Source organism: Phycodurus eques, chromosome 16 (genome assembly GCF_024500275.1).
Source record: "Phycodurus eques isolate BA_2022a chromosome 16, UOR_Pequ_1.1, whole genome shotgun sequence".
Taxonomy (NCBI): Eukaryota; Metazoa; Chordata; class Actinopteri; order Syngnathiformes; family Syngnathidae; genus Phycodurus; species Phycodurus eques.
In genome coordinates this window covers 1,655,001-1,681,790 of record NC_084540.1, presented here as the reverse complement: position 1 = coordinate 1,681,790, position 26,790 = coordinate 1,655,001, and the positions used below count along the sequence as shown (strand labels likewise).

General features: G+C 41.9%; 1 protein-coding gene across 1 annotated transcript in view; it reads left to right on the top strand.

Moving 5' to 3' along the window:
- The first annotated feature begins 1,050 nt into the window (after window positions 1–1,050).
- abcc1 (ATP binding cassette subfamily C member 1 (ABCC1 blood group)) overlaps window positions 1,051–26,790 on the top strand; it is a 27,277-nt gene continuing 1,537 nt past the window's right edge. Inside the window, exons 1-30 of the mRNA XM_061701483.1 lie at window positions 1,051–1,199; window positions 4,806–4,982; window positions 5,074–5,202; window positions 6,193–6,330; window positions 6,440–6,565; window positions 6,766–6,827; window positions 7,778–7,909; window positions 8,743–8,967; window positions 9,053–9,230; window positions 9,327–9,488; window positions 10,189–10,281; window positions 10,949–11,152; window positions 11,821–11,967; window positions 12,334–12,421; window positions 12,510–12,579; window positions 12,701–12,827; window positions 13,095–13,271; window positions 13,638–13,805; window positions 13,917–14,091; window positions 14,183–14,249; window positions 15,923–16,049; window positions 16,164–16,368; window positions 19,068–19,378; window positions 19,516–19,715; window positions 20,245–20,371; window positions 22,135–22,236; window positions 23,397–23,543; window positions 23,741–23,899; window positions 24,088–24,254; window positions 25,960–26,154. Coding sequence (XP_061557467.1) covers window positions 1,137–1,199; window positions 4,806–4,982; window positions 5,074–5,202; window positions 6,193–6,330; window positions 6,440–6,565; window positions 6,766–6,827; window positions 7,778–7,909; window positions 8,743–8,967; window positions 9,053–9,230; window positions 9,327–9,488; window positions 10,189–10,281; window positions 10,949–11,152; window positions 11,821–11,967; window positions 12,334–12,421; window positions 12,510–12,579; window positions 12,701–12,827; window positions 13,095–13,271; window positions 13,638–13,805; window positions 13,917–14,091; window positions 14,183–14,249; window positions 15,923–16,049; window positions 16,164–16,368; window positions 19,068–19,378; window positions 19,516–19,715; window positions 20,245–20,371; window positions 22,135–22,236; window positions 23,397–23,543; window positions 23,741–23,899; window positions 24,088–24,254; window positions 25,960–26,154 — 4,448 coding nt within the window. The 5' untranslated portion in view covers window positions 1,051–1,136. The remainder of the gene's footprint in view (window positions 1,200–4,805; window positions 4,983–5,073; window positions 5,203–6,192; window positions 6,331–6,439; window positions 6,566–6,765; window positions 6,828–7,777; window positions 7,910–8,742; window positions 8,968–9,052; window positions 9,231–9,326; window positions 9,489–10,188; window positions 10,282–10,948; window positions 11,153–11,820; window positions 11,968–12,333; window positions 12,422–12,509; window positions 12,580–12,700; window positions 12,828–13,094; window positions 13,272–13,637; window positions 13,806–13,916; window positions 14,092–14,182; window positions 14,250–15,922; window positions 16,050–16,163; window positions 16,369–19,067; window positions 19,379–19,515; window positions 19,716–20,244; window positions 20,372–22,134; window positions 22,237–23,396; window positions 23,544–23,740; window positions 23,900–24,087; window positions 24,255–25,959; window positions 26,155–26,790) is intronic.

Genomic DNA, 26,790 nt, shown 5'->3' with positions numbered 1-26,790 from the left:
TTGTGTTCAATTTAACAGGCCCAGATTTCTCATTTGTTATTGAGACCCTCACCTTTAAATTGAGATGTGGTTTTTATGTGGTCGTGTGACGTGAAGTTTTTTTTTTTTTTTTTTAATGGAAAATAGGTGTCTTCGCTTAATAAAGGTTGGGAAACAGCATCTCGACAATCTCCTTGGTATTCTGTTGAATGTGATCAAAAATGAACACGGTTGTTGTTTCCTATGTTTATGCATTTATTAGAGTAAAATAGCCCAGAAGGCTTATTCAGTAATTACAGATATCTGAAATCAAATATTCTTCAAAGAATTAATACTGTACATCACGTGTCAAACTCAAAGGCCTGTGGGTCAGATGCAGACAGCAACAACATTTTACGTCCAGCGAAAGCCTGCTACACTTGTAACACAATTTGACATCTAGTCTTTTTTGCTACCTGTCCCAGATTTTTGGGAACGTGTTGCAGACATCCAATTCTGAGTTCATGATTATTTGCTAAAAACAATAAATGTCCTTCCATCCATCCATCCATTTTCTGTACCACTTGATCCTCACAAGGGTCACGGGCGTGCTGGAGCTATCCCAGTTATCTTCGGGCGAGAAGTGGGGTACACACTGAACCTGTTTTTGGGATGCGGGAGTACCCAGAGGAAAACCCACGCAGGCACGGAGAGAACATGCAAACGCCACACCGGCGGGGCCGGGATTTGAACCCCGGTTTTCAGAACTGTAAGGCAGATATGCTAACCAATCGTCAACCGTGCCGCCACAATCCAGCCCTCAATTTTTTTATATTTAAGTGCTTAAGCTTCACCAATACGTTCCTGGAGGTCAAACGGCATTTATCGGACATAATGTTAAAAAAATAATAATAATAAAATAAATAAATAGGCAAGTTGATACTGTTTTTCCCAAAGTTCTCACACTGAACAGTTGCCATGGCAGAGATTTGACACCACGAAGAAAGAGGCCATCGCTTCTTCTCCTGTACAGCAGGGGGCAACATTTCCATTTCAAGAGTGTCGCCGTCACGCACTAAAGAAGAAGCGGCAACCTTCCGCTTCGCGTGTGAAAAGCCTGAGGAGACGCGAGTTACGAAATCCAAACTCCCAAAAGTCATTGTCACGACTTCACTTCCATGACGTCCCTGCAAATGGGTCTTGACGGATTCTGCGACCCGGACGGTTCCGACCGGTTCTGGGTCAGTTTTTATTTTTTATTTCCATGTTTCGACTTCTGTTTACGTCTGTTCTGTTTTGCTAGCTACCGGCCACCGGTGGCACATGCTAGCAAAGTGACCAGTAAACGCTCCTCATCCGAAGACAGCTACGGAGCAGTTAATTCCGTTTAGCAGTAGCTTGAATAACCGGCTTAATCGATCGGGGTCCCCCATCCCCTTTCAGTATCCCCCATTTTTGTTTACGTTCTGCTTTAACGTCAATCTCAACCCTATGTACTCTATGCGAACAAGTAGGGGCAGAGAGGAAAAGAGAGGGCAATTTGCTATTAAACCATTAGGAAAACAAAAAAGAATATTGAAGCACTTATTGCGTCCAGGTGGCTTATATTTGACTAACAAGTTCTCTTTCTGTATTTTTTATTTAAAAAAAAATGAAACTGGCAGTCATTTCCAATATCAATCCACTTTGGAGCAATCGGTAAATAAGTAATTGTACGAGGAACACCCTTTTTCATCGCCAAAATTGATACACCACCATGTCTTGCTATGGCGTCAGCAACGGACCTGGAGAGCAAATTTGCTGCATAACTGTGTGTCGCTGTATAACGGTTCAGTTTTTGCAGATGCAGTGCATTGGAGATTATTATTATTATTATTTTTATTTTATTTTTAAGGTCAGTGTAGTGCAATTACTCCCCTGCACATCTCTGATACAGTAAGCTTTATAGGCTAATTGACGTACATTTAGCAGCAGTGGCACAGATCAATTGGGCTCTTGTTTTGAGCAGAAAAAGAAACCTTACTGAGTACTTTACCCATTTTAAACAAGCCACAATCAGTTTTAAGAATAAATTCACAAATACAAACCTTAGACCCAGCAATAGCTAATGCACACACACTTAATCTCAATAGGAATAAATGCAATTAAAGAGCACAGCTGAACTTGATTTTCTACATCTACAGTACTGTAGTTTAAAACATCACTGCAATGAATTCTGGGTACCCATAATGCTTTTTGCTGACGACATTGCCAGGACTGTGAGTGTGAGGGATGGTGCGAATGGTTCAACCAGGAAATCACCTGTTGACGCCATGTCCGCATGAGCTGTTGTTCACGTTACACAATTAATAGGCATGTGGTTGTATTGTGTGTGTGCACGGTGACCTCAATTGTACCAAAAAAAAAAAAAAAAAAAACACCCGCACCTCACGCCAAAAAGCAGTTTCACACTTGGCATTGTGAAACTTGTGTATTTATATAGTAATAGTGTCTGAAATACTCAAAAAGCATTTATTGCTAAACTAAATTATTTTTGTATAGCTATTGAGATTTGTGTAGCAATATTTCAAAATGCTGTTTTGGGGAATAATTTTAATTAAAGTACCACTAAGAACTAAATCACTGTCTAATTTTATGCTTTTCCACCCTAAATTGAAAAACACTTTACTCCATATATAGAGGCATATTTTGACCTTTTGAACAAGTTATGTATGGAGAGGGCGGCACGGTGGACGACTGGTTAGAGCGTCTGCCTCACAGTTCTGAGGACCGGGGTTCAAATACCGGCCCCGCCTGTGTGGAGTTTGCATGTTCTCCCCGTGCCTGCGTGGCTTTTCTCCGGCCACTCCGGTTTCCTCCCACAGCCCAAAAACATACATGCAAGGTTGATTGAACACTCTAAATTGCCCGTATGTGTGACTGTGAGTGCGGATGGTTGTCTGTTTCTATGTGCCCTGCGATTGGTTGGCAACCAGTTCAGGGTGTACCCCGCTTCCTGCCCGAAGATAGTTGGGATATTCTTCAGCACACCCGCGACCCTAGTGAGGAGAAGCGGCTCAGAAAATGGATGGATGGATGGATGGATGGACAGAAATAATTTTTGCCTTGTGGGGAAAGCAGAAATCCTATTGTAGCAACCTTGCATATTGTCCATGAGTTTGTGATTTCTGATTGTCCGGGGGGCCACAAAAGCAACAGGACACGTGGCCGCGAAACAAGGGAGATGGACGTTGGATAAAAGGACAGTTGGCTACCACGCAAGTGGGGGGCGGGTAATAAAATAGTGTGCATCAACAGTGCACCAAGCTGTCACAGGTGGTAGTACCCGGAAAGCAGGGAGGTGGGGCGACTGTTCAAAATGGACGTGCTGTTTTTCGTTTATGTTATCAATCCACGCTCTTTTCGTCGTGTTACGAAAAATAAACGGTTCAATTTTTTTGAGAGATGCTGAGCGCTCAGAAAAAGGTTTTAATTCGTGTAAACGTTAAAAACGTACATCGCATATTGTAGCGATGGAAACTGAGGAATGCATCTCCCAAGACCTCATTTTACGTTGCATTTGGCGATGCAGTACCGGATATTTATTATTTAATAAATAACTATTGCTCTGGTTTTCTGGAATTTAACCCCTGCGATAAATGAGGGTTTACTGTACTATAATGTGGCAGTATTTACTCAGTTTACATATTGTCACTGTCAGGCACAATTCCCCCACCTCCGAAATGACAAAGTTTTTTTCCGGGAAAAAAATGACAGCTTGCTTGAGTTTTCAAACACTGCTTTGTTCAAGTGGGTTTTATACCTTAATTGCTAGCATACGCTGTTGCATACTCGCATTAACACAACCATGTGCCCATCAAAGTCCCCAACGGTCACATGACGCCACCGCCGTACAAAAAGCCTTTAACGTCACAAAAGCGAAGGCCTGTGTGACATCATCTTCCCAAACTCTTTTCCAAACGTGACCGATGCAATGAATGCGCGACAATGAGCTGACAAAACCCGTATCTATTGATGAAAATGAATCTGGACACACTTGCCTCATACCGCTGCCTTTCTTGTGCAACGAAGCATTACAGCGAATGTTTTAACAAAACAGGACTACTCAAATGTATCAAACCTCCCTATTTTCACTCGTCCTTGTATATAAATTTGCAACAACAGACATTACATATTGGAATGAAATTTGTTTTTGTTTTCCTTTTACGTATATATAATAAATACGATTGCTTTTTGATGAATGTTATTGGGAGGGGGGGGGGGGTTAGGAATGTGTATTGCGCATGAGAAATTACTTTTTTTAATTAAATTATTTTGGCAACAGTCAGCGTATACCAAACCAAACTGAAAACCGTGATATGAACCACACGGTGGATTACCACCCCTATTAAATAAGGACATTCAGTCAACTGAATCTGAACTGAGTCTTTCCTAAACTGCCACCTTTAAAGCACTTTTTGCAAGCAATACTGGGCTGACTGACTGCAAGAGACTCTTACCTAAAAGGTAAGGTGTTATATGTTCTAATGAAATGAAAAAAATAGCCAGTTATGAGATTGCCCAAATTCACAGTACCAGCTGCGTGGCAATTTTTGAAAGGCGTTTTTTTTCCACGTCATTTGAAAAGAAGCACATACTGATCCAATCTTTGGCTGTATCCACTCCTTCCGTCCAGTTTTGGGCAGCATCCAAAATGAATACAGATCTTGTTTTCTCATCGAACACGAATCTGAGAACAACGGCCACTGATAAGACATCTCTACAGACACAATGTGAAACCAATCATCTGTGCTTTTGCTGTTTTTCAATGGACCAAAATGATATAATCTTCCATTGGCCTCGACCAGGATTGGGACCGCTCATGGAATACTACGAACCCAGACTTCACTCAGTGCTTCCAGAACACTGTCCTGGTGTGGCTGCCATGCATCTACCTCTGGCTGTGCGCCCCCTTCTACCTCATCTACCTCCGGTGCCACAATCAAGGTTACATATGTATGAGTCACCTTAACAAAGCCAAAACTGTGAGTCACACGGTACATCCTATATCTTTATTTGATGACGTAACTATGCGTCGGGATGTCGTAACGGTGATAACTGTTCTTCTGTCTGCAGGCTTTTGGCTTTCTTCTATGGATTATCTGCTGGGCAGATGTTTTCTATTCTTTCTGGAAAAGAAGTTCTGGCAGTAAAGTTCTTGCACCCGTCCACCTAGTCAGTCCAACCATACTGGGCTTCACCATGGTGAGGGAATTATGTCACACACTAATATTCATGTTTGGGTGGGACCAACAATTCTTTCAAGGATTGTTATTAGGTTTTCAATGATTGATCAGTGGTTTTAAATCTTAACTCTGCCTTTTTATATAGATTTTATGTTCTCTATGTGCAAGTCTGTCCTCTCTGTCTGTTAAGCTAGGTTGCTTGAAGAGGCCCGCTGCACAGCGAGCGATGTTTTGCTGCTATTCCAAGTTTGAATTGCCGGCGAACGGCGTTGCAATGTCGCACATGTAACAGCCGCTCAGAAATGAGCTTTCACAGAATAAATGGCGTAAGCGAGCCCAGGCCAGCCGCTGCGGCGCCACAAAGCCGTACCTGTACAGAAAATATAATAATAAGATGATAACCTTTATTAGTCCAACAATGGACTTAACTGTTTTTATAATTTCATTTGTAGGCGTGGGTAGAAAGCAAAAGTGTCATCGCTGTCCCAATTGAATGGGGCAATCGATTATGGCCAACAGCCTCTTAAACTGGCAGCACACTCTCTTTTATTATTTATAGAAATGTAAATAATGTGTTCACAATGAAAGGTAGACCTCAAAAGTTTTATACAGTGCTAATGCAAAAGTGAACAAAATTAGACCTAAATCTGAAGACAGCAAAGCATGTTGGAGCCATTATTGTCATGTGGGAATGTCCGTCCGTCCATCTTCTTTACCGCTTCTCCTCACACGGGGGCCTATCCCAGCGATCGTCGGGCGGGAGGCGGGGCTCACCCTGAACCGGTCGCCAGCCAATTGCAGGGCCATGTGGGAATGTTTGTCATACAATTGATTTGGGCCTATTTATCATGGTTGGTCATGGTATAGTTTCGTGGATTAAAGAATGAACGATGCCAAACAGCTGCAGGCGCGTTCCATAAAACGATTGCTTGTAACGACATGAGCAAAAGACCCCAAATCTATTTGAACAGTTGGGGAGTGTCCTGATAAATGCGTACGTGTGTTCCAGTTGCTGGCCACCCTGATGATTCAGTATGAACGAATGAAAGGGGTTCAGTCGTCTGGAGTGTTGCTGGTTTTCTGGCTGCTGGCCTTGCTCTGTGCCACAATCACCTTCCGGTCCAAGATTGTCCAAGCCCTGGACCAGGTCAGTTTTCCACTGTCGGGTGCAGCGGGTGTTCATCCATATTTTCGGAATTGACGATCCGCAGATTATGACATGTACCGCAAACGAAGACCGTATGCATTTGTTGCAGCCGTCAACCGTTTGTGTGTGGAGGCACACCACTTTCTTTGTGTACTACACCCTGCTGCTGGTCTCCCTGATTTTGTCCTGCTTGTCAGATCAGCCTCCACTCTTCTCCCAAGTTGTCAAAGACTCAGTAAGTCTGATCTCTCGCCAATGTGTAACTTCGATGAATGAATACGACAGGGATGAAGTAGAGTTGGAATCATTTCTCCTCCTCAGGTCATCTTTTAAAATATGAATGTAAACTGCTTTAATGTTAGTCATCTTAGGCTATTCTGCACCAATGCAGTGTTTTTCCTTGGATGTTGCTGACGTTTCATTTGTTATTGCTAGAATCCTTGCCCTGAGCCTGGAGCTTCTTTCCTTTCCAAAATAACATTCTGGTGGATTACCAGGTAAGCAGTCATTTAGTACTGTAACTATATATTACAGGGTTGGTAACCTTTTTGGCACTGTGGTCATGGTTTACATAAGACTTTTAAGGGCTCAGCCATAACCAAAGCACAATAAATCAAGAATAGCAAATCACAGTTACAGTATTTTTTTGGGGGGGGTGGATTGACCGTTTAAAACCTTGTGATTTGTCTTTTTTAAAAATTGTCTCACCCTCCCTGTGATCTGAGACACACTCCCTTCACGGTTACATTTTTCTGTCAGTTGGTTCTCAGAACCACCCGTGTCACATTATTTAGACTTGTAAATAAATCCATTGTTAAATTATCTCCGTGAAATGCATACTGAGTGGCTGCAGACTTGTGGACCACAAAATTGAATACAAAACAAAACTTTTGTTGAATTAAATGTGGATTTCTGGAGATCTTTTGGAGATCTATCACCTAATATGTATTCGTTTGAGTGGTTTTGTGGGTTTTATTGTTTTACTCTGTTGAATTGTTTCCTTTAGTGCCTGTTCATATTTTATTGGATTACTTGTTTTCTTGGTGTCGCCCACTATTTTATACTTGCGTGTATTGAACATAATCAGCGGCTCTAGTATGTCTGCTAGTTACGCCTGCGGGTTATGTTGGTTGTTGTATGTAGTGTTTTGATGTTGTGAATTGTCCTCTTTTTGAACGGTTATATACACGTATACAGCAATGTTGTAGCATTCAAAAGAAATTTCCCTCTGGGACAAAGTTCATCCAGATCTTGAAAAAGTTTCCTACGGACTTGCCAAAACCTAAAAAAAAATGAACAGCGACCTTTCCATTTCGATTGGCATAACCGCTCTCCTAATATCCCGTGTCTCAGATTACATGCCCCCTATTGTTTGTCGGAAAGTCTTTATTTTTAAATGTTTAATATTTGTTGGGCCCTTGGCACTTAACCTATTGTTCCTCACCAGGATGATGATGAAGGGCTACAAGCATCCCCTTGAGGAGAAAGACTTGTGGTCTCTGAACCCTGAGGACCGCTCACAGAAAGTGGTACCAAGGCTGGTTCAGTGTTGGAACACAAATTGTCAAAAGGGAAAAAGGTCAGAAGCACAGTGTGGCTTTACTCTTAAGGGTATTTTTCTTCATATATTATATAGAATCAAAAAAGATTTTTGGTTCAATATCAAGTATCACAAACAATTTGAGGATGTCTGGTGGTAGATAGATCTACATCCACAACCATTCATTTGTTGTTGGTAAATGTATTATTAATATTCTTCCTTCACAAAAACATAATTGGTGAAGCGCTGCTCCTCCGCAATTGAGAGGAGCCAGTGGAGGTGGCTACGGCACCTGGCTAGAATACCTCCTGGACGCCTCCCTGGTGTGGTGTTACGGGCAGTTGCCATGCGTTCTGCTCTTCCCGATGAGTGTAAAATGTTCCGGAGCAGATATTTGGCACACTAGGTTCACTTGGCTTGTGGGTGTAATCGACCCTAGTCCGCAGAGTTTTCATGCCAGGTGGCAAAAAATGAATGGCGGGCTGCAAATTCAAATTCTCCGTAGGCTTATTTTTTACTAATGCACATATATAGTGTTCATGCAAGACTTGATATTTAAAATACTAGTGTTGTTGTTTCGTTTTGGCTGACAACAACAACATTGTTCCTGACAACATCAAAATGTTTCCTGCGACGAGACCCTGGATAAGCGGAAGACAATTGTATGACCGGATTCATTTTCTTTCATTCAAATGAAGTGCACGAAACTATTAGGATTATACAACTTTATAAAAACAATAAAATCACAAAATGTTGATTCAAGGTGTGGATTACAAATTACGGTATCTTTTTCCGTTTTGTTGAAAATGATTTCACATGATGCTAACGGTCCAATGTTAAGAGAAGCCGTCTACGTTGCCTTGTGTTTTCAGAACAGAACAGAAGACATTGTACTCTCCCCGGCGGGCCCGTAACCCGAACAACAAGGAGAGTCAAGCTACAGAAGAGTCTGAAATCTTACTCGTAAAAAGCACCAAAAGAAAAGAGCCCTCCTTGCTCTGGGCTCTGTGCCTGGCCTTTGGGCCATATTTCCTAATCTCGTGCTTCTACAAGTTCATTCAAGACGTCCTCATGTTTGTTGGACCTGAAATCCTCCGGTCAGACATCATTCAAATTACTTTGACATTCAGTTTTGCTTTTGTGATTTATCAGTGTGTTGCTATTTGACTTGATTATCTCCAGGCTTCTGATCCGCTTTGTGAACAACTCCAGCGCCCCCTCCTGGCATGGCTACTTCTACACAGCTCTGCTCTTCCTATGTAACTGTGTGCAGTCACTCATCCTCCAGAGGTATTTTCACATCTGCTTCATCACAGGCATGCGCTTGCGCACTGCCATCGTTGGAGCAGTCTATAGGAAGGTACTTGAAATGACTGTGTTGTGTAATGAATGTAATGAATTAAAAAGACTCATGTCATCTCATGTCAAACTTCTGTTGGCCTCTCTGCTCTTTCAGGCCTTGGTTATCAGCAGTGCGGCCCGCCGCACGTCCACCGTTGGAGAGATGGTCAATTTGATGTCAGTGGACGCTCAGCGCTTTATGGATCTTATCGCTTATATTAACATGATATGGTCCGCTCCCCTGCAGGTGGTGTTAGCCTTGTACTTTCTCTGGCAGGTGAGAATCTATTTAAAAAAAAAAAAAAAAAAAAAAAAAAAACTGACGCGAGATCTACTCTGAGGTTATTTCTACATCACACAGTTGAATGTGTTTAGTCTAGAACCCCAAAAATTGTTTCATACAAAAAAAAAAAAAAAAGTTTCTCTTTATTTTTTAGTTGAGCAAAAAGATACATGGTTAGCAACAATTGCCATCTGCTGTTGCATCGGGGGAGGATGGAGCCCAATTCCTACATTTTCCTCGAGAACCTAATAATATCCATATCTCTTAAATCCCATTACACGGTAACTTGCTTTTATCCGGAGTGATTGATTTATATTAGTCTCGCCAAATATAATTAACACCAAAGCAGAAGAAATGGAACTGGAATGGTGACGTCCATTCTGCTCGTCATGATGTCATGCTGTTAATATTAATGTCCAATTAAAGTGTGTGTATATATGTATACATACTAAAATGGTTCTAAGAGCGCTCCCGTCTGTAATCAGTTGTGGTTTATGATGACTAAGAAGACCTTTTATTGGGGCCATTTGTGCTTGTGATTCATAATTGAATCTTTTAATATAGAATATTGCTCTCCAGATAAAGACAGCCATTTTTATTTCTCGGGGTTATGATAAAGAGTTGCTATGCTGTGGAAATATTGATAGAAACCTTCTTGAATGTTTCTAGAAGGCATCTTGTTACTCTTTTGTAGAACCTGGGCCCGTCTGTTCTGGCTGGAGTGGCGGTGATGGTTCTAATGGTTCCAGTCAATGCTTTCATCGCTATGAAAACCAAAACCTACCAGGTAGGACTTCACCGGCATGCACCATGTCAGGGATAATCTGGCTTGTATTTCAAGTAATCAAAGACCACCTAAATTGGTGGGCCGTCTTTTTCCAACTCTTTATAGTTAACCAGTGCCAAGACAATTGCAAACATGGTGTATTTATTATAGAGGCATCTCTTATTTTGCGCATGTGTTCTAAGTATCAAAGTAGGTATTTTGTAGTGTGTTGGAAATGTTTCTTCTGGCAGCATAATGAGGAAAGCAGTCTTGTCTTTTTTTTATTACAAATAATTCTTTACACACACACACACACACACACACACACAGAGAGAGGGGCGGTGGGGGGGTCTGCAAGGTGCTTGTGGCTCGGTGCCGTTCCTCCCACTCAAGACAGAAAGGAGAAAGCGCATTCATTATACAGGAGGAAGAAGGAAGTTCAAGAAGCCAGATGGTACCCAGTATTTTTCCTTGGAAGAAGGAGGATTCACACACTGATAAATTTCCATCCAGCTGCAACCTTATCTATGCACGGAGAGCTGAGAAGCAGGAATGAGTGTAAACAATAAAAGCCTGTGCCGAGCACACTTGCAAGGCCACACAGGACCGCTGTCTAAGCAAAGTTAGGCGGGAGTTTTATATTCGTATTTTTTCCGCTTCATATGCTTGATTTTGTTTTCTTTTGCAGGTAGCTCAGATGAAGAGCAAAGACAATCGTATTAAGCTGATGAATGAGATGCTGAATGGTATCAAGGTGTTGAAGCTGTATGCCTGGGAGCTTGCCTTCAAGGGCAAAGTAACAGACATCCGTGAGAGCGAGCTGCAGGTACTAAAGAAGGCTGCCTACCTTGCTGCAATGTCTACCTTCACCTGGGTCTGCGCACCCTTTTTGGTGAGCATCCGCTGGATTATAATGTCTGTTTTTCATATTTCCCTTCCGCCTATTTTGAATTAAAAAAAATAAAATAAACAAGTTTACATATGGTGGAGGTCTAGAGCAGCGCTGCTCACACAAAAAACGAGAACCAACTGAACCCCAGATGAGTAAGCAATTTGGCGATCGGGGCTAGGAAAAACTCCCTGTCTTCAATTAATCTATTGCACCATGTGTGTTTTTGGAATGTAGGAGCAAACCCGGAGTACTATGATATTGTTATTTTCGGTGAGGTCTCTTTCATTCAATATTCATTTACACTTTCAATACAAAATGTATTTATTTGTGTTATACCCCTCTCTCGAGGGAATTCAACTTTCACTCTGCTGTATACGTTGTGCTCAGTTGGGCACCACATGAAGAACCATATTAGACACATGCAGGCATACAAGGAGAGATTTAGAGTGAAAGACGCGCGCTTGCTGCCCTACTTGTTTGGGGACAGTGCCATGTTCGAGGGCTCCTCGATAGTAGCCAGCAAGCTGACTAATAAGTCTCCAACAACTATTTGCCATTTTTATCGGCAGCGGGACTCGAACCTGTGACCCTTCGGCTTGAAAGTCCACAGCGTTACAGATTAGCTACTGCCGCCCCTTGCCACCTATCGTTTCTTTCTCATTCCGCAGGTCGCCCTGTCCACTTTCACGGTATATGTGCTGGTCGATGAAAAAAATGTGCTCGATGCCCAGAAGGCCTTTGTTTCTCTGGCACTCTTCAACATCTTGCGTTTTCCTCTCAACATGCTGCCTATGGTCATCAGTAGTATGGTGCAGGTCAGTGTCAGTCAATGCACATGTTCAGTCAATAAAGCTTGTACACTATTGCATTATGGACGAAGTCCAGTGCCTAACCCTTGCCACTGTGAATTGCACATTAGTCATTGTCCAGATGTCTTATCATGTAAATGAAAAGCCTCAAAATATCACACAATGCTTTTATTAAGTTAGCCACTGGGCATTTTCGCTATTCATATGTTGTTACTAGCCAGATAAACATCATCAGGACGAAAGTTGACATGATTTAAACCTAATATTTCTAAGATTTAAAACTTGGCTCAAACGTGGTTTGTTGGATCAGCACTTCTTGGAGATGTACAGTACGTGAGTAGTTGAAACATTGAGTGCACTGACTATCTTAAGGCGAGCGTCTCCTTGAAACGGCTGAGAGTGTTTCTATCACATGAGGAACTACAGGAAGACAGTGTTGAACGCAAAGCAATAGTAGGCTGTGAGTCTTTTTATTTCTTCCCACTTTCTTACATACATTTCCTGACATGCGTGTACACTGCACATACTTTTCTCTATTTTGATCGTAGCCTCAAACAGTATATCCATAGTGGATGGGGTTTTCAGCTGGTCAAAAACAGAATCACCGACACTCAAGATGTAAGTATCCAGTTATGTATTCCGAAGAATTGTCTGGTTTCTTTGTTTGGGTTTGTTTTGAGTTTTGACACTTTGAATTGCTCCCTGAAATAGTTTGATATGTTTGTGTGTGGGCCTGCAGGCTGAATGTGTGTATCCCAGATGACTCCTTGGTAGCCGTTGTGGGACTCGTCGGTTCTGGAAAGTCCTCTCTTCTGTCAGCCTTGCTTGGAGAGATGGACAAACTTGAAGGAAGTGTGGCTGTCAAGGTGTTTACAGGCAATTGGATGTAGCATACTGAGTTTTACACAATACAATACACCGTTAATTTGTTTGCTGCATTACCAGATTTTCGAAACCCTGGAAATTCATGTATTCTGCATAAAATGGCCGTAATTTCAAAGTGTTACAGCCATATTTTTGTCAAGCCTCCCAAATTTTAGCTGACTCTTGTTTGTTTGTATTTCAACTTCATTGGGTTGGCGTATAAAGTCACAATCATTACTTTGAACCTAATTACATGTTTCTCCATGCAGGGTTCAGTGGCCTATGTTCCTCAGCAGCCCTGGATACAGAATTCCACATTGAAGGAAAATATCATATTTGGCCAGGATGTGAGTGAAGACTGGTATCAGCGTGTGGTGGCAGCATGTGCCCTCGAGCCTGACATCGAGATCCTGCCTGCCGGAGATGCCACCGAGATTGGAGAAAAGGTATTGTTTCGTAACCACGCATCCACATGATCTGAAAAGCGGAACAAATCGTTGTGTCCGTGGGATCAATTGAGGTCAAATGTTGTACGACTGCCAATTGGGCCTCACCTAAGTGACGGATGGTTGTCTTGCATTTTATATTATACATATATGATGCCACCTTCACCTCACTTTTGACTTTTTGTTCTAAAGCTGTACCCAGATTTTTTTTTTGCTGCCTGGATGTGCAGCAAGACAAGTGTCTTTCTTATAAGTCACGCTATACAATTTGAAATTGTCACATATCTGATTATCTCCCAGATTTGCTTCAATATCCAGCACTGTTTCACACATGACAAGCTTGTCTACCATTTTATCTCTGTACAGGGTGTCAATCTGTCTGGCGGTCAGAAGCAGAGGATTAGCCTCGCCAGGGCTGTCTTCTGCAACCGCACCGTCTACCTGCTAGATGACCCACTGTCTGCTGTTGATGCTCATGTAGGAAAGCACATATTTGACCATGTCATTGGTCCACAGGGCCTGCTGAAGAACAAGGTGGGTATGATTGTAGTAATGGCATAAAAGCGGTAACCCTAACCCAATAATCTGAGGAAGTGATGTTGTTGATGTTCTTCCTGAGCTGTTTCCGTGTGTGGATCTATGCAGACTCGTGTGCTGGTGACACATGGGCTGAGCTACCTGCCTCAGGTTGACATGATCCTGGTCATGGTGGATGGAGAAATAACAGAAGTTGGCTCCTACCAGCAGCTCATGGCCACTGAGGGAGCCTTTTCTGAGTTTCTGCATACGTATGCTGGGGTCGACCATGCAGACAACAATGGTGAGACACGCTTACTGCACTTGACACAAGGACATACTGTATCGACGGTGTTTGGCTTTCCTACTTTCCATTGGTTTGTTTCCCTCCTGAGATTCAGAATCCAAGCCAAAAATAGTAACCAAAGGAATGGAGAATGGGAGTGCAACTGGTCTTGCTAGGTGAGTTTAACTGGATGACAATAGTTGTCAGCTGGATCAGTCGAACGGTAGAATTCGAGGTGTTTCAGAAAAGTTCCCAAAAAATATATATATTTCCAACCCAAACGACAAGCTTTCCCCTTCAATGTGGACCACATCATCAACCACATCTACAAAGAGATCCTGCGTTGTTTGCTATGTTCAGTGCGTAAGATGAGGCGAGAACTGTGGCAGGGCAACTCGTGGCTGACAATGAGCCCGCTCACAATGTCCTGAGCATCTGACAGTTCCTGGCTGAGAACATCACCGCTGTGCTGGAGCAACCTCCCTGCTAACTCGAGCTGCCCACCCCACCCTCTTTCCCCAAGCTCGAAGGAGTCATCGAGGGGACCCTTTTTGAAAATGTGGATGACAAAGATTGTCATGATAGTGGAACTGTGGAGGATCCTGAAATAATCCTGCCAGGAGTGCAAGGGAAAAAATTATTTTGTTCACATTTTAGCCTTCGTCAGAGATGAAGTGTCAGCCAGAAATAGTAGCCAGATAAGAGAACTTCTATTTACCTGAAAAATATTTGTTTGAGCACAATAAATCTAAAACTTAAAAAGGAAAAAAGAAGGCCAGATGAGCGCAATAGATGTATTACAAGGGAATACGTAGTTTGGATTTGAACCTATATTTTGTTGCTCTCGAACGGCGGAGTCATGCCCTAATTTTCTTCAGGTTGGATTTCTGCAACTCACTTCTCCCCGGGTTTAGTAAAAAAAAATCACTAGCTCGCCTCCATCTGGTTCAGAGTGTGACGGCTAAGCTTCTCACTGATTCAAATCGCCAGCGGCATATCGCTCCAATTTTAGCGTCACTTCATTGACTTTGTCTGTTTTAGAATTGATTTTAAGATTTTACTGATTACTTTTAAGGAGCTCTATAACCAAACTTTTAACCACGTATGAGGCAACCCAGGGTCTCAGATCCTCGAGTGATGGCCTTCTGTCTGGTTGTTCCAAAGTAGAGGCTTAAAACTGAAAGTGACAGAGCATTTTCCATCAGGGCGCCTCGACTTTAGAACAACCTGCCTGTGGAGCTGAGACATGCAAAATCGGTGGCGTCTTTTACTGCAAATAACATTTTAAAACACACTCTTTTTATGTGACGGTATCTTCTCCTACATTATATTTACTTTTCTCTATTTATTTAAAAAAAAAAATATATAATATATATATATATATATATATATTATTTGTAGTAGTAGTATTTTTAATGGTACCTCCTTTTATATTTTGGCCTGTTTTTGTCATTCCACATCAAGCCTCTTGGTCTCAGTTGGGTCTGTTGGGTTTTTGCATTGCCGGGGGCTTCTCTGTTATTTTTTTATGTGATCATGACGTTGGTATCTTGCTGTGTTTTTATGTATTCCGTTCTATTCGGTCTGTCAAAGCACTTTGTAAATGTGTTTCGAAGGTGCTGTATCAATAAACTATTATTATTATTCATATTTTGTGATGACAGTCCTGGAACTTTTCTGACACACCTCATAGGTTCTAGTCATGGGATTTGCTGACAGTTAAAATAATTAAAACGGTAACCTGTTCACTTTCTGCTTTCTTTTTATATATATATATATATATATATATATACATACACACACACACACACACACACACACACACTTTTTATTTTTAATTTTTTTGTAGCTCTGGTCAAAGCAGCAGTACATCCAAACTTTCTCAGTCAGGCAAGGAGAAAGAGGAGCTCGACAAAAAGGCCAAGAACGCAGATGTGGGCAAGCTAACAGAGGCTGATAAGGCTAGAACAGGACGGGTAGGTTGAAAAACTACATCAATGTAAAAAATGTTATCATATGAATACATTGCTCAAAGTGTAAAGTCTTAAAGTCTAAACTTGCTACTGAATCCATGTCTTCTTATGCCACAGGTCAAGCTGGCTGTGTTCTGGTCCTATTTTAAAGCAATCGGTGTACTGTCCTGCATCGCACTGCTGCTGTTTTTTGCTTATAACGTGTTTTCAATCTTCTCTAATTACTGGCTCAGTCTCTGGACTGATGACCCAGTAGTTAATGGCACTCAGCCTAAGAGAGAGCTGAGATTGGGGATTTATGGTGTTCTTGGCCTGTCACAGGGTGAGGATATTTTTTCTCTGTGTGGTATTTGTATTTTATTATAGTCTTATTCGATGCCATCTAGATATGTCTTGTTAATTTATTCAATACGTTACATTAGTCTTTAATTTCAATTAGCATATTGCTTTAAAATACACTGTATTGCCAAAAGTATTTGCTCAACTGCTTTGACTCACATATGATTTCAAGTGATATCCCATTCTAATTCCATATGGTTTAATATGATGATGGTCTACCCTTTGCATCTATAACTCTTGTGGGAAGGCTTTCAGCAAGGTTTAGGAGTCAAGTTAGGGGAATTTTTGTCCGTTCTTCCTGGAACGTATTTGTGAGGTCACACGCTGATGTTGGGACGAGAAGACCTGGCTCTCAATCGCCACTGTAATTAATCCATAAATGTTCTATAGGGTTGAGGTCAGCATTGTGCAGGCCAACATCGGTGTATAACCTCACAAATGTGCTTCTGGAAAAAATGGTAATAAATTCCCATAAACACACTCCTAAACCTTGGGGAAAACCTTTCCAGCAGAGTTTAAGATGTTACAAGTGCAGAGGGTCGACCGATGTCATATTAAACCGTTTGGATTAAGAATGGAATGTTACTTAATTTCATATCTGAGTCAAGGCAGGTTAGTGAATACATTTGGCAATATAGTGCATCTTTATCACATTATTTTCCAATTCCACATAAAACATTTGTCACTGCAAAAATAAATTGGTAAACTGCAGTGATATAGGATTAGGATAGCTAACTTTTTTTTTTGTTTTAAATCCAGATTCCGATTTTTTAGAAATCTGTGGGAACAAAAAAAAGCATACATTTCTGATGCTGGTTTGTCATTACAATACCACTTATGTTTGCATGTACATAGTATTATTTTGTCAAAATTGAATAAGATGTGAAATTTTATACACGGTGACAATTATAAAATAAAATCAATGAAATAAAATCAATTTAAAATCAATCAATTCTGTATTGACACCTTTGGAGCAATAGGGGTTTGTACAGTGCTGTGAACAAGTATTGGCCCCCTTCTCAAATTCTTATATTTTTGCGTTGTTTCCCCACTTTAAGATCATCAAACAAATGTGACTATCTGACAAATAGAACCCAAGTGACCTTAAAATGCTGTTTTTAAATGGTCATTTATTTGATTTAGGAAAAATACAAACTACTCAAGTGACCAGGTCCTGTGTGAAAAAGGTAATGGCCCCCTAAACCTAATAACTGGTTGGGCCATCCTCAGCAGCAACAACTGAAAACAAGCGTTTTCTATAACTGGCAATGAGTTTTTCACATCTCTGTGGAGATATTTTGGCCCACTGTTCCTTGCAGAATTGTTTGAATTCATCAAAAATGAAGGGTTTTCGAGCATGAATGGTGTTTTTAAGGTCATGCCACTGCCTTTCAATCGGATTCAAGTCTGGACTATGACTAGGCCACTCCAAAACCTTCATCTAGTTTTTTTTAAGCCATTCAGACATGAAGTTGCTGGTGTGTTTTGGATCGTTATCCTGCTGCAGAACCGAAGTGCGCTTCAACTTGAGGTCACAAACTGATGTGGTGAACATTCTCCTTCAGGATTTTCTGTGAAAGAGCTGAATTCATGGTTCCATCAAACACAGAAATGTGTCCAGGTCCTGAATGGGAAAAGCAGCCCAAGACCATCACACTACTACCATGTTTGACTGTTGGTATGTTCTTTTTCTAAAATGCTGTGCTTCATTTTTGCCAGATGTAACGAGACACGCAGCTTCCAAAAAACTCAACTTTCATCTCGTCAGTCCATATAATACCGTCCCAAAAGTCTTGGGAACCATTCCAAAGTTGTTGTTTTTTTTTGCAAAAGTAATAAGTTGAGCCTTTATGTCATTGCTGTTCTCTTGGGGTAATCTTTGTAGGCTGACCACTCCTGGGAAAGACCCCCACTGTTCCATGTTTCCTCCATGTGAGGATAATGGATTTCCCTCTGGTTCGCTGGATAAAGCTTTAGAAATGGCTTTTGTAACCCTTTCCAGACTGATAGACGTCAAGTAGTTTGTTTCTCGACTGTTCTGGAATTTCTTTGGATCGTGTCATTTTGTTGGAGCTTTTTTTAGGTCTTTTGTCCGACTTTATTTTGTCGGGACAGATTATGTTGAAGGGATTTCTTGATGGAACAGGTCTGGAGGTAATCAGGCTTTGGTGTGATCAGTGAAAATGAACAAAAAATTGTGCTTAGTCACAAATAATTCCTGATTTAACAAGATGGGTAATTACTTTTTCACACAGGACCAGTTTGAATAGTTTATTTTTTCTTTCAATGAATCACAATTTAAAAGCAGCATTTTAAGTTCTTTTGGTATTTGTTTGATGATCTTAGTGGGAAAACTGCAAAATATAATCATTTGAGAAGGGGGCCAATACGTTTTCATGGCACTGTATTTATGTTCTACTTTGTATGACATAATTCTGCCGTTAGGCGAAACCATGAAACATGCCAATTTATTTGTTTCCTGAATATTGGTGGTTTTGTAGATGCGGGGTTTCCGGCCAACCCCAGCGAATATGCAAGTGCTTGCACAAAGTAAACGAATGCTTTGAACTCACATGAGAATTTGGAATGCGATGGTTGATTAAGTATGTGATGCTTACAAATGGTGATAAAATGGAATTAAGGTTGATCTGTTTCAATGCAAACCTCATTGTTGTGTTGTAGGGGTGACAGTCTTTGGGTACTCCCTGTCAATGTCCATTGGGGGCATTCTGGCGTCTCGCTATCTTCATCAGTCCATGCTCTTTGATGTCCTTCGCTCACCTGTATCTTTCTTCGAGCGAACCCCCAGCGGTAACCTGGTCAACCGCTTTGCCAAGGAGATGGACACCATTGACACAGTGATCCCCAGTATTCTTAGAATGTTCTTGGGCTCCATGTTTAATGTGATTGGTGCTTGTATTATCATCTTGATCGCCACACCGTACGTGGCGATCATCATTCCCTTCCTTGGTCTGCTCTACTTTTTTGTACAGGTTAGTTTTTCAGACAATGCACAAACCTGCCTTCTTTCAGATTCATTACTTTTCAGTGCTAATCTATTACACATCGAGTTCGACATTTATATGCTAATTTCCTTTTAATGCTACACTATTGCCTTCTCTCTGTTCAGAGATTTTATGTGGCATCATCCCGCCAGTTGAAGCGCCTGGAGTCGGTCAGCCGTTCACCTATCTATACCCACTTTAATGAAACACTGCTGGGCACATCCGTCATCAGAGCTTTTGGTGAACAAGACCGCTTCATAGGAGAGAGTGATCGGAGGGTTGACCATAACCAGAAGGCCTACTACCCCAGCATTACAGCAAACAGGTGGGGAAGAATGGGATTAACTGCATTTCCTCAAGTAATGGCCACAATTCGAATCAAAGCAGTACGTCAATTTGAACAAAAATACGCCTCACCTCCAATAAACGTCACCTTTTTCCCTTCAGAACATCCGGGTGGGACCACTGGGTTGCTGTAACTGACTTTACAATATCAGATATCAGCATGTGTTGCGATAGACCAATTCACCAAATTAACACGGTGGCTGTGTTTTTAAGTCATTCTTCATTCTTTCTGACCCATTTGTAGGAATGTAATGTATTTTACAAAACTATTATGATTATGATTACTGTTAGCAATAATAATAGTAACAATGATTAAAAAATACAAATAAGGATGCATTCTTACAAAAATAATAATAAATTATAAAATCCTCATTGGACCTTAAATGGGCTATTTGAGGAAATCTCATTGCTTAGTCCAACAGATGCAAGAATAGACAAGGTCAGATGATTAAAGGTCTGCCTTTGATTTGCCGCTTATTTGCCAATTTAATTTGACCGTTTCTATTCAGGTGGCTGGCAATTCGTCTGGAATTCGTCGGCAACTGCATTGTGTCATCTGCTGCTTTGTTTGCCGTCGCAGCCAGAGAGAACCTCAGTCCAGGTATCATGGGCCTTGCGATCTCCTATGCCCTTCAGGTAAACTTACTGTTTTAGAATAATCTTTCGTCATTTTAATGAAATCTTTGCAAAGAGAGAGGGAAGACGGAAGATGGCACAGCTCATGGCAGCTTCCACCCTCCACTCTGAAGATTACGGAAGCAAAAACCAATGGTTATCCAAAACAAAGTGAGAGAAGTGTTAAAAAAACAAAAGGCTACTACAGCCACTGAGTGAGAATGAGGAAAGGTACATTGGCAAAACACACAAGAAATGTGAAATTGAAAAAAATTCACCCTATAAATAGCCTATATTAGTATTTTTTTGCCGCAAGATTACCATTGCGCTTCCTTTTTATGAAATTTGGCCAAGAAGCTACTACTTTCAGATGTGTGATACAAATTAGGCTATTTTGTTTCCAGTGACAATTCGGGTCTTCAGATCAGAATAAGGCCCCTTCCAGTTGTGGATGAACATGTGATGCGTATCGGATTTTGGCCAACGCAGGTGTAACGTAAACATGCAGATTGGATGTACAGTGGCACCTTTGACTTGCGAGCACACCAATTTATGAGTTACGAGCTGTTGCTTGGTTGAGATACCTATTGATGTATATTGCTTTATGTTGTGTGCAAAATTTGAGTTACGAGCAAATTAAGATAGGAGCTTGGTCACAACAGCCCATGCGAACATGCCTTGAACATGTGATTACCTGCCTTAAGCATTGGCACGGTTCCTCACGCTGACGGTCCTGGCAATGTAGTAAGTGAAAAGCATTGTGGTTATTGTGATGTTTTTAACTACAGTACTGTAGTTGTAGAAAATCATGCTAAAATTTACTCTTCACTTGCATTTGTTCCTGTCGATATTGTTATCGCGTGTGTGGGTTAGGGTTAGCTATTTGTCGGGCTAAGGTTGGTATTAGTGAATTTTATTTTCATAAAACTCTTGACTGTGGCTTTCCGGTCATGTTCTTTATATCCTCAAGCAATTTGGTAACCTAACAAATGTATGAGTTAAGATTACTCTGTAAGGTATCTTTTTTCCTCCTAAGAATCAGAGCCCAATTTACTTCCCAGCCTGGTGCAGGTCTACAATTTAGTTTCTGGTGTCCTTTGACAGCTCTTTGGTGTTGGCCATAGTGGAGTTTGGAGTGTGACTGGTTGAGGTTGTGGACAGGTGTCTTTTTATACTGATAACGAGTTCAAACAGGTGCCATTAATACAGGTAACGAGTGTTGGACAGAGGAGCCTCTTAAACAAGAAGTTACAGGTGTGTGAGAGTCAGAAATCTAGCTTGTTTGTAGGTGACCAAATACTTATTTTCCACCATAATTTGCTAATACATTCTTTAAAAAGCAGACACTGATTTTTTTTAATTCCCCCCCCCCCCCCCCCCCCCCTCATTTTGTCTCTCATAGGTGAGGTATACCTATGATGAAAATTACAGGCCTCTCTCATCTTTCCAAGTGGGAGAATTTGCATAATTGGTGGCTGACTAAATACTTTTTTGCTCCACTGTACATATGCGTTTGCCCAAACAACTCAAATAAACACTTTAACAAAAACACTGTCAATCATAACTACAGCAAAAGCAGAAACTATTAAATATGATGTAATTATGTGCATAAACTCCCAAGTGAGGATAAGCGGTTCAGAAAATGGATGGAAAAACCTCTTCCTGCATTTCCATAAATTCCCTCCTACTCTGACTTTCCACATACACTTTAGCTTCATTTGTTTTGTTCAGGAGTTCAGTGGAGATGAAATCCTCCTCACGTGGCTATCCTCTCTCATGTGCAGTTGACAGCCTCTCTGACCTGGCTGGTGAGGATGTCCTCCGACATGGAAACAAACATTGTTGCAGTGGAGCGAGTGAAAGAGTACAGTGACACAGAAAAAGAGGTACAGTCCACTTTTTGGACATTTTGACGGAGCACTATTTTGTGTGGTCCAACGAACTTGGAAGTAGGCAAAAATTCACACACAAAATACATTGCCTGCATTTTTCCATTCTTGATTTGGAGGCTCTTAACTTGATTGCACTGTTAGGCCCATCACTGAAAAAATATTTTTCAGAATAGTTTTATTTGTGCGATGTTTAATTTTGGTGTGTCCCTAGCAGTACTCAAATGTTAACATGGGCCAAAAATGATAGCAGAACGACTCTCTTGAAATTCGCTCATTAAAGCCCGTGCCCTGATGCCTAACTTCATGAAGTTCAAAAGTTATATCAGTAAACTTATCAAATTTAATAAAAGCCATGCTGAAAACCAGTCTTCACATCTTCGAGGTATTTTCTTTTCTCATAGGTTGATTATTTTTATTTATTTATTTTTTTTTTGCATTTTATTTGTCAAGCTTCTTTTGCGATTTTAAGTTGTACAGTGTTCCCTCGTCACTTCCCGCTTCACGTTTTGCGGCTTCAGTGTTTCGCGGGTTTTTCCAAAATATTCATTAAAAAAAAATTTTTTTAAATAAATAAATGCAGCCTTTTCGGCAGCCATATTGCGGAAAGACGCGTTGTTTCATGTTGATGCACGAGAGAGGTTTCCCTGCATGCCAAACAAACAGATGAGTTGACTCAGAGGTTTTGTACATGCCTGTACTGTACTGTACTGTACATGCCACGGGCACTCCATACAAGGGGCGTGATTGGTTCCCGGCGCGACATCGACCAATGAGAGCACGAGTAGATTTATCCCGTGAGCTGATTGGCTGCGCATCATCGTTACTGTGTCTCGCCAATCTCGTCCATGCTGTTGGCTGTCTCGCATACTCACTTCTTAGTGTTGTGAGTGTTGCGCAAGAACTTTTTTGGATTAGTTAAGCCCTTACAATGCCACCAAAGCGCTGCGCCCCTGCGAAAGCTTCCTCTGGGGCGCCCAAGAGGAAGAAGCAGATGATGACCATCAGCGAAAAAGTGAAACTTAGATATGATCAAAGAGGGCAGATGTTGTGCATCTGTGGATGTGGATCCTAATTTGCGGTTTTTCACCTTTCGCGGGGGGTTCTGGTCCCCATTAACCGCAAAATAATTGTCATATACATTCTGTGACCACCAGGCTGAGTGGAAGCATGAGCCCTCCAGCCTTGCCCCTGGGTGGCCCACTGAGGGTTGCATAGAATTCAGAGGCTTCGCCCTACGATACCGCCCCGATCTGGACCTGGCCATCCGCAACATCACCGTCAGCATTTCAGGAGGAGAGAAGGTCTTCCACTGTTTTGTACATCTGCAATCTATTTGTCACCCCTGTAAAATTCCTGCTTTAAAGAACACGTACAATATGTTTGTTTGTTTTTAAATCTCAGTGTACGCCGTAGTGTTTACTTACATCAACTCAACTCTAGATTTACCTACATTGTGATCGTCTTCATGCTAATGTTTTCTCTCAAATCCTCCTGAAAGGTGGGGATCGTAGGGCGCACAGGAGCAGGCAAGTCAACCCTAACATTGGCCCTGTTCAGGATCATCGAGGCAGCCGAGGGGCAAATTTTCATCGATGGGATAAACATTGCTGAGCTTGGCCTCCATGAGCTCCGCTCCAGAATCACCATAATACCACAGGTCTGTGCTGTGAGGTTACGACAAACCAAATATTTGCTTCTTAGAAATGTTTCAATATGATGGAATGTTGTCCTTGCAATCACTCATGTATTCCTCATTTGAGAAACAATGACTTAAACCAAAGTGCATAACACAACTGCTGATTTTCTGTGATGCACAATGCACTCCAACTTTCTATGTCCCCTCAGGATCCAGTGTTGTTTTCAGGCACCCTGAGGATGAACTTGGATCCATTTGAAAGCTACTCTGATGAGGACATATGGAGGTCTTTGGAGTTCGCCCATCTCAAGAACTTTGTGTCCGGCCTGTCAGACAAACTCAGCCATGAATGTAGTGAAGGGGGGGAGAACCTCAGGTAGTAACTTCATTTCTCTTAGCACCAAATGTAACTTTCAACTTTCAAAATTGCAAGCCTCATTCAAAGTTTTCTTACCACTTTTTTATTTTTATTTATTTTTTTATTTATATTTATAACGGACTGTACATCACATAATGATCTTAAACTGCTTAGCGAGATAAAAGCGGAGAACTCTCAGAGAAACATTGGCTGATTAATGTAAAGTTTTACAAAAAAACTGTAAGTAGCCTGCGGTGCCCTGAGACGGTCTAGCAGGCAATCCCAAAACCGAGGGACATGAAATTGTCCAAATTTGGACATCGGAGGTTTCGGCCCGACAGTGACGTATCCTTGAGCGGGATTGTGAGCCCCCACTTGCTCCTGGTTGTGTGTGACCATTGTATTGTATGAATGGACTGACATTGGATGGACTGTTTCATTCTTTCATTGACAATAATTGCATTGAAGGACCTACACTATATTCCCAAAAGTATTCGCTCACCTGCCTTGACTCACATATGAACTTGAGTAACATTCCATTCTTAATCCACAAGGTTTAAGATGACATCAGTCCACCCTCTGCAGTTTAACACCTGCATCTTAAACGGCTTAAACTCTTCTGGGAAGGTTTTCCACAAGGTTTAGGAGTGTGTTTATGGGAAGTTAACTACTACAGTGAGTGCACCAGTAGTATATAATTGGCCCGACAGAAATGTGACAACAATGTTGGCAGCATGTTGCAATGGAATTGTAAGTTAGCTGTTTAAGACGTTGATTGATCGGGAAGAAGCTGTTGGAATGTCTGCTAGTTCTCGTTTGCAATGATCGGTAGCGCCTACCTGAGGGAAGGAGCCGGTGACCGGCATCCGCAGGGTCCGAGAGGATTTTGCATGCGCTTGTCTTAGTTCTGGCAGCGTGCAAGTCCTCAAGGGTGGCTAAGGGGGTACCGACAATCCTTTCAGCAGTTTTGATTGTCCGTGGCAGTCGGAGTTTGTCCTTTTTTGTAGCAGCGCCAAACCAAACTATGATGGAAGAACACAGGACCGATTCGATGACCGCTGTGTAGAACTGCCTCAACAGCTCCCGTTGGCAGGCCGTAGTTCCTCAGAAGCCGTAGGAAGTATATCCTCTGCTGGGCCTTTTTGAGGACTGAGTTGACGTCGATCGCCCACTTCAGGTCCCGAGAGAATGTAATTCCCAGGAACTTGAAGGTCTCGACGGTTGACACGAGGCAGCTGGACAGCGTGAGGGGCAGCTGTGGCGAAGGATGTCTCCTCAAGTCCACGATCATCTCTACAGTCTCGAGCGTGTTCAGTTCCAGGTTGCGTCGGCCGCACCGCAGCTCCGGCCGCTCCGCTTCCTGTCGATGCAGACTCGTCACCGTCTTCGATGAGGCCGATGACTGTGGTGTCATCTGCAAACTTCAGGAGTTTGACAGCCGGGTGCGTTGAGGTGCAGTCGTTCGTGTAGAAAGAGAACAGTAGCGGAGAGAGAACACAACCTTGGGGTGCCCCAGTGCTGATGGTGCGTGTGGATGAGGTGGTCTCCCCCAGCCTCACCTGCTGTGTCCTGCCCGTCAGGAAGCTGTAAATCCACTGGCGCGTGGCAGGCGAGACGCTGAGTTGGAGAAGCTTGCAGGAGAGGAGTTCAGGGATGACGGTGTTGAACGCTGAGCAGAAGTCTACGAACAGGATCCCATTCACTGTCTGTGTTTGTCCTCTAGCGTGGGCCAGCGCCAACTGCTATGCCTGGCCAGAGCATTGTTGAGAAAGACCAAGATCCTTGTTCTAGATGAGGCCACAGCTGCTGTGGACATGGAGACCGACACCCTCATCCAGACCACCATCCGCTCTCAGTTCGAGGAATGCACTGTCCTTACCATCGCTCATCGCCTGAACACCATCATGGATTACACAAGGTACCATTTCCCACATTAACAGTTTTCATGACACGACAGCAGGGGTCGGCAATAAACTTTCCCAAGGGCTGAAGTGAGAAACTGTAGCAGTTGTCAAGGGCCATGCCAACATGCTTACCTCAGTTGTGTTCCATGTTAATTTAATGTATTTATATAAAACCGTGCTTCTCGTGTAGGTATCCTATATGATTTAATTATAAGGAAAATGTTAAAAGTATAAGCAGCCATGAAAATGATTCATTTACACATAGTTAAATGTACGGTGGCCTGGAAGTGCAAAACAATATAACAAATTGTGAAACACTTTTACATTTCAGAAAACAAATGAACAAAAGCTGAAACACTAATATTTCAGAAAACAAATTTATAAAAAACGAAAAACTTTTACGTTTGGGAAAACAAATGAACAAAAGACGAAACAAATTAGAATGGACACAATCTGGAAAGGGATTCCCACATGCATTCTCAGGAATCTGGGCCACATGGGCCAAAGGTTTTCGGACAACCTTTGGTCTCAGGGCTTTGAATGAGTCTGCTTACTCCATGTTACATCCTTGTTATTCTCACGCGATTCTCTTCAAAATAAAAATGAAAAAAAGAAAATGGACGACTTCAGGGGCATTCAACTTGAGAGGT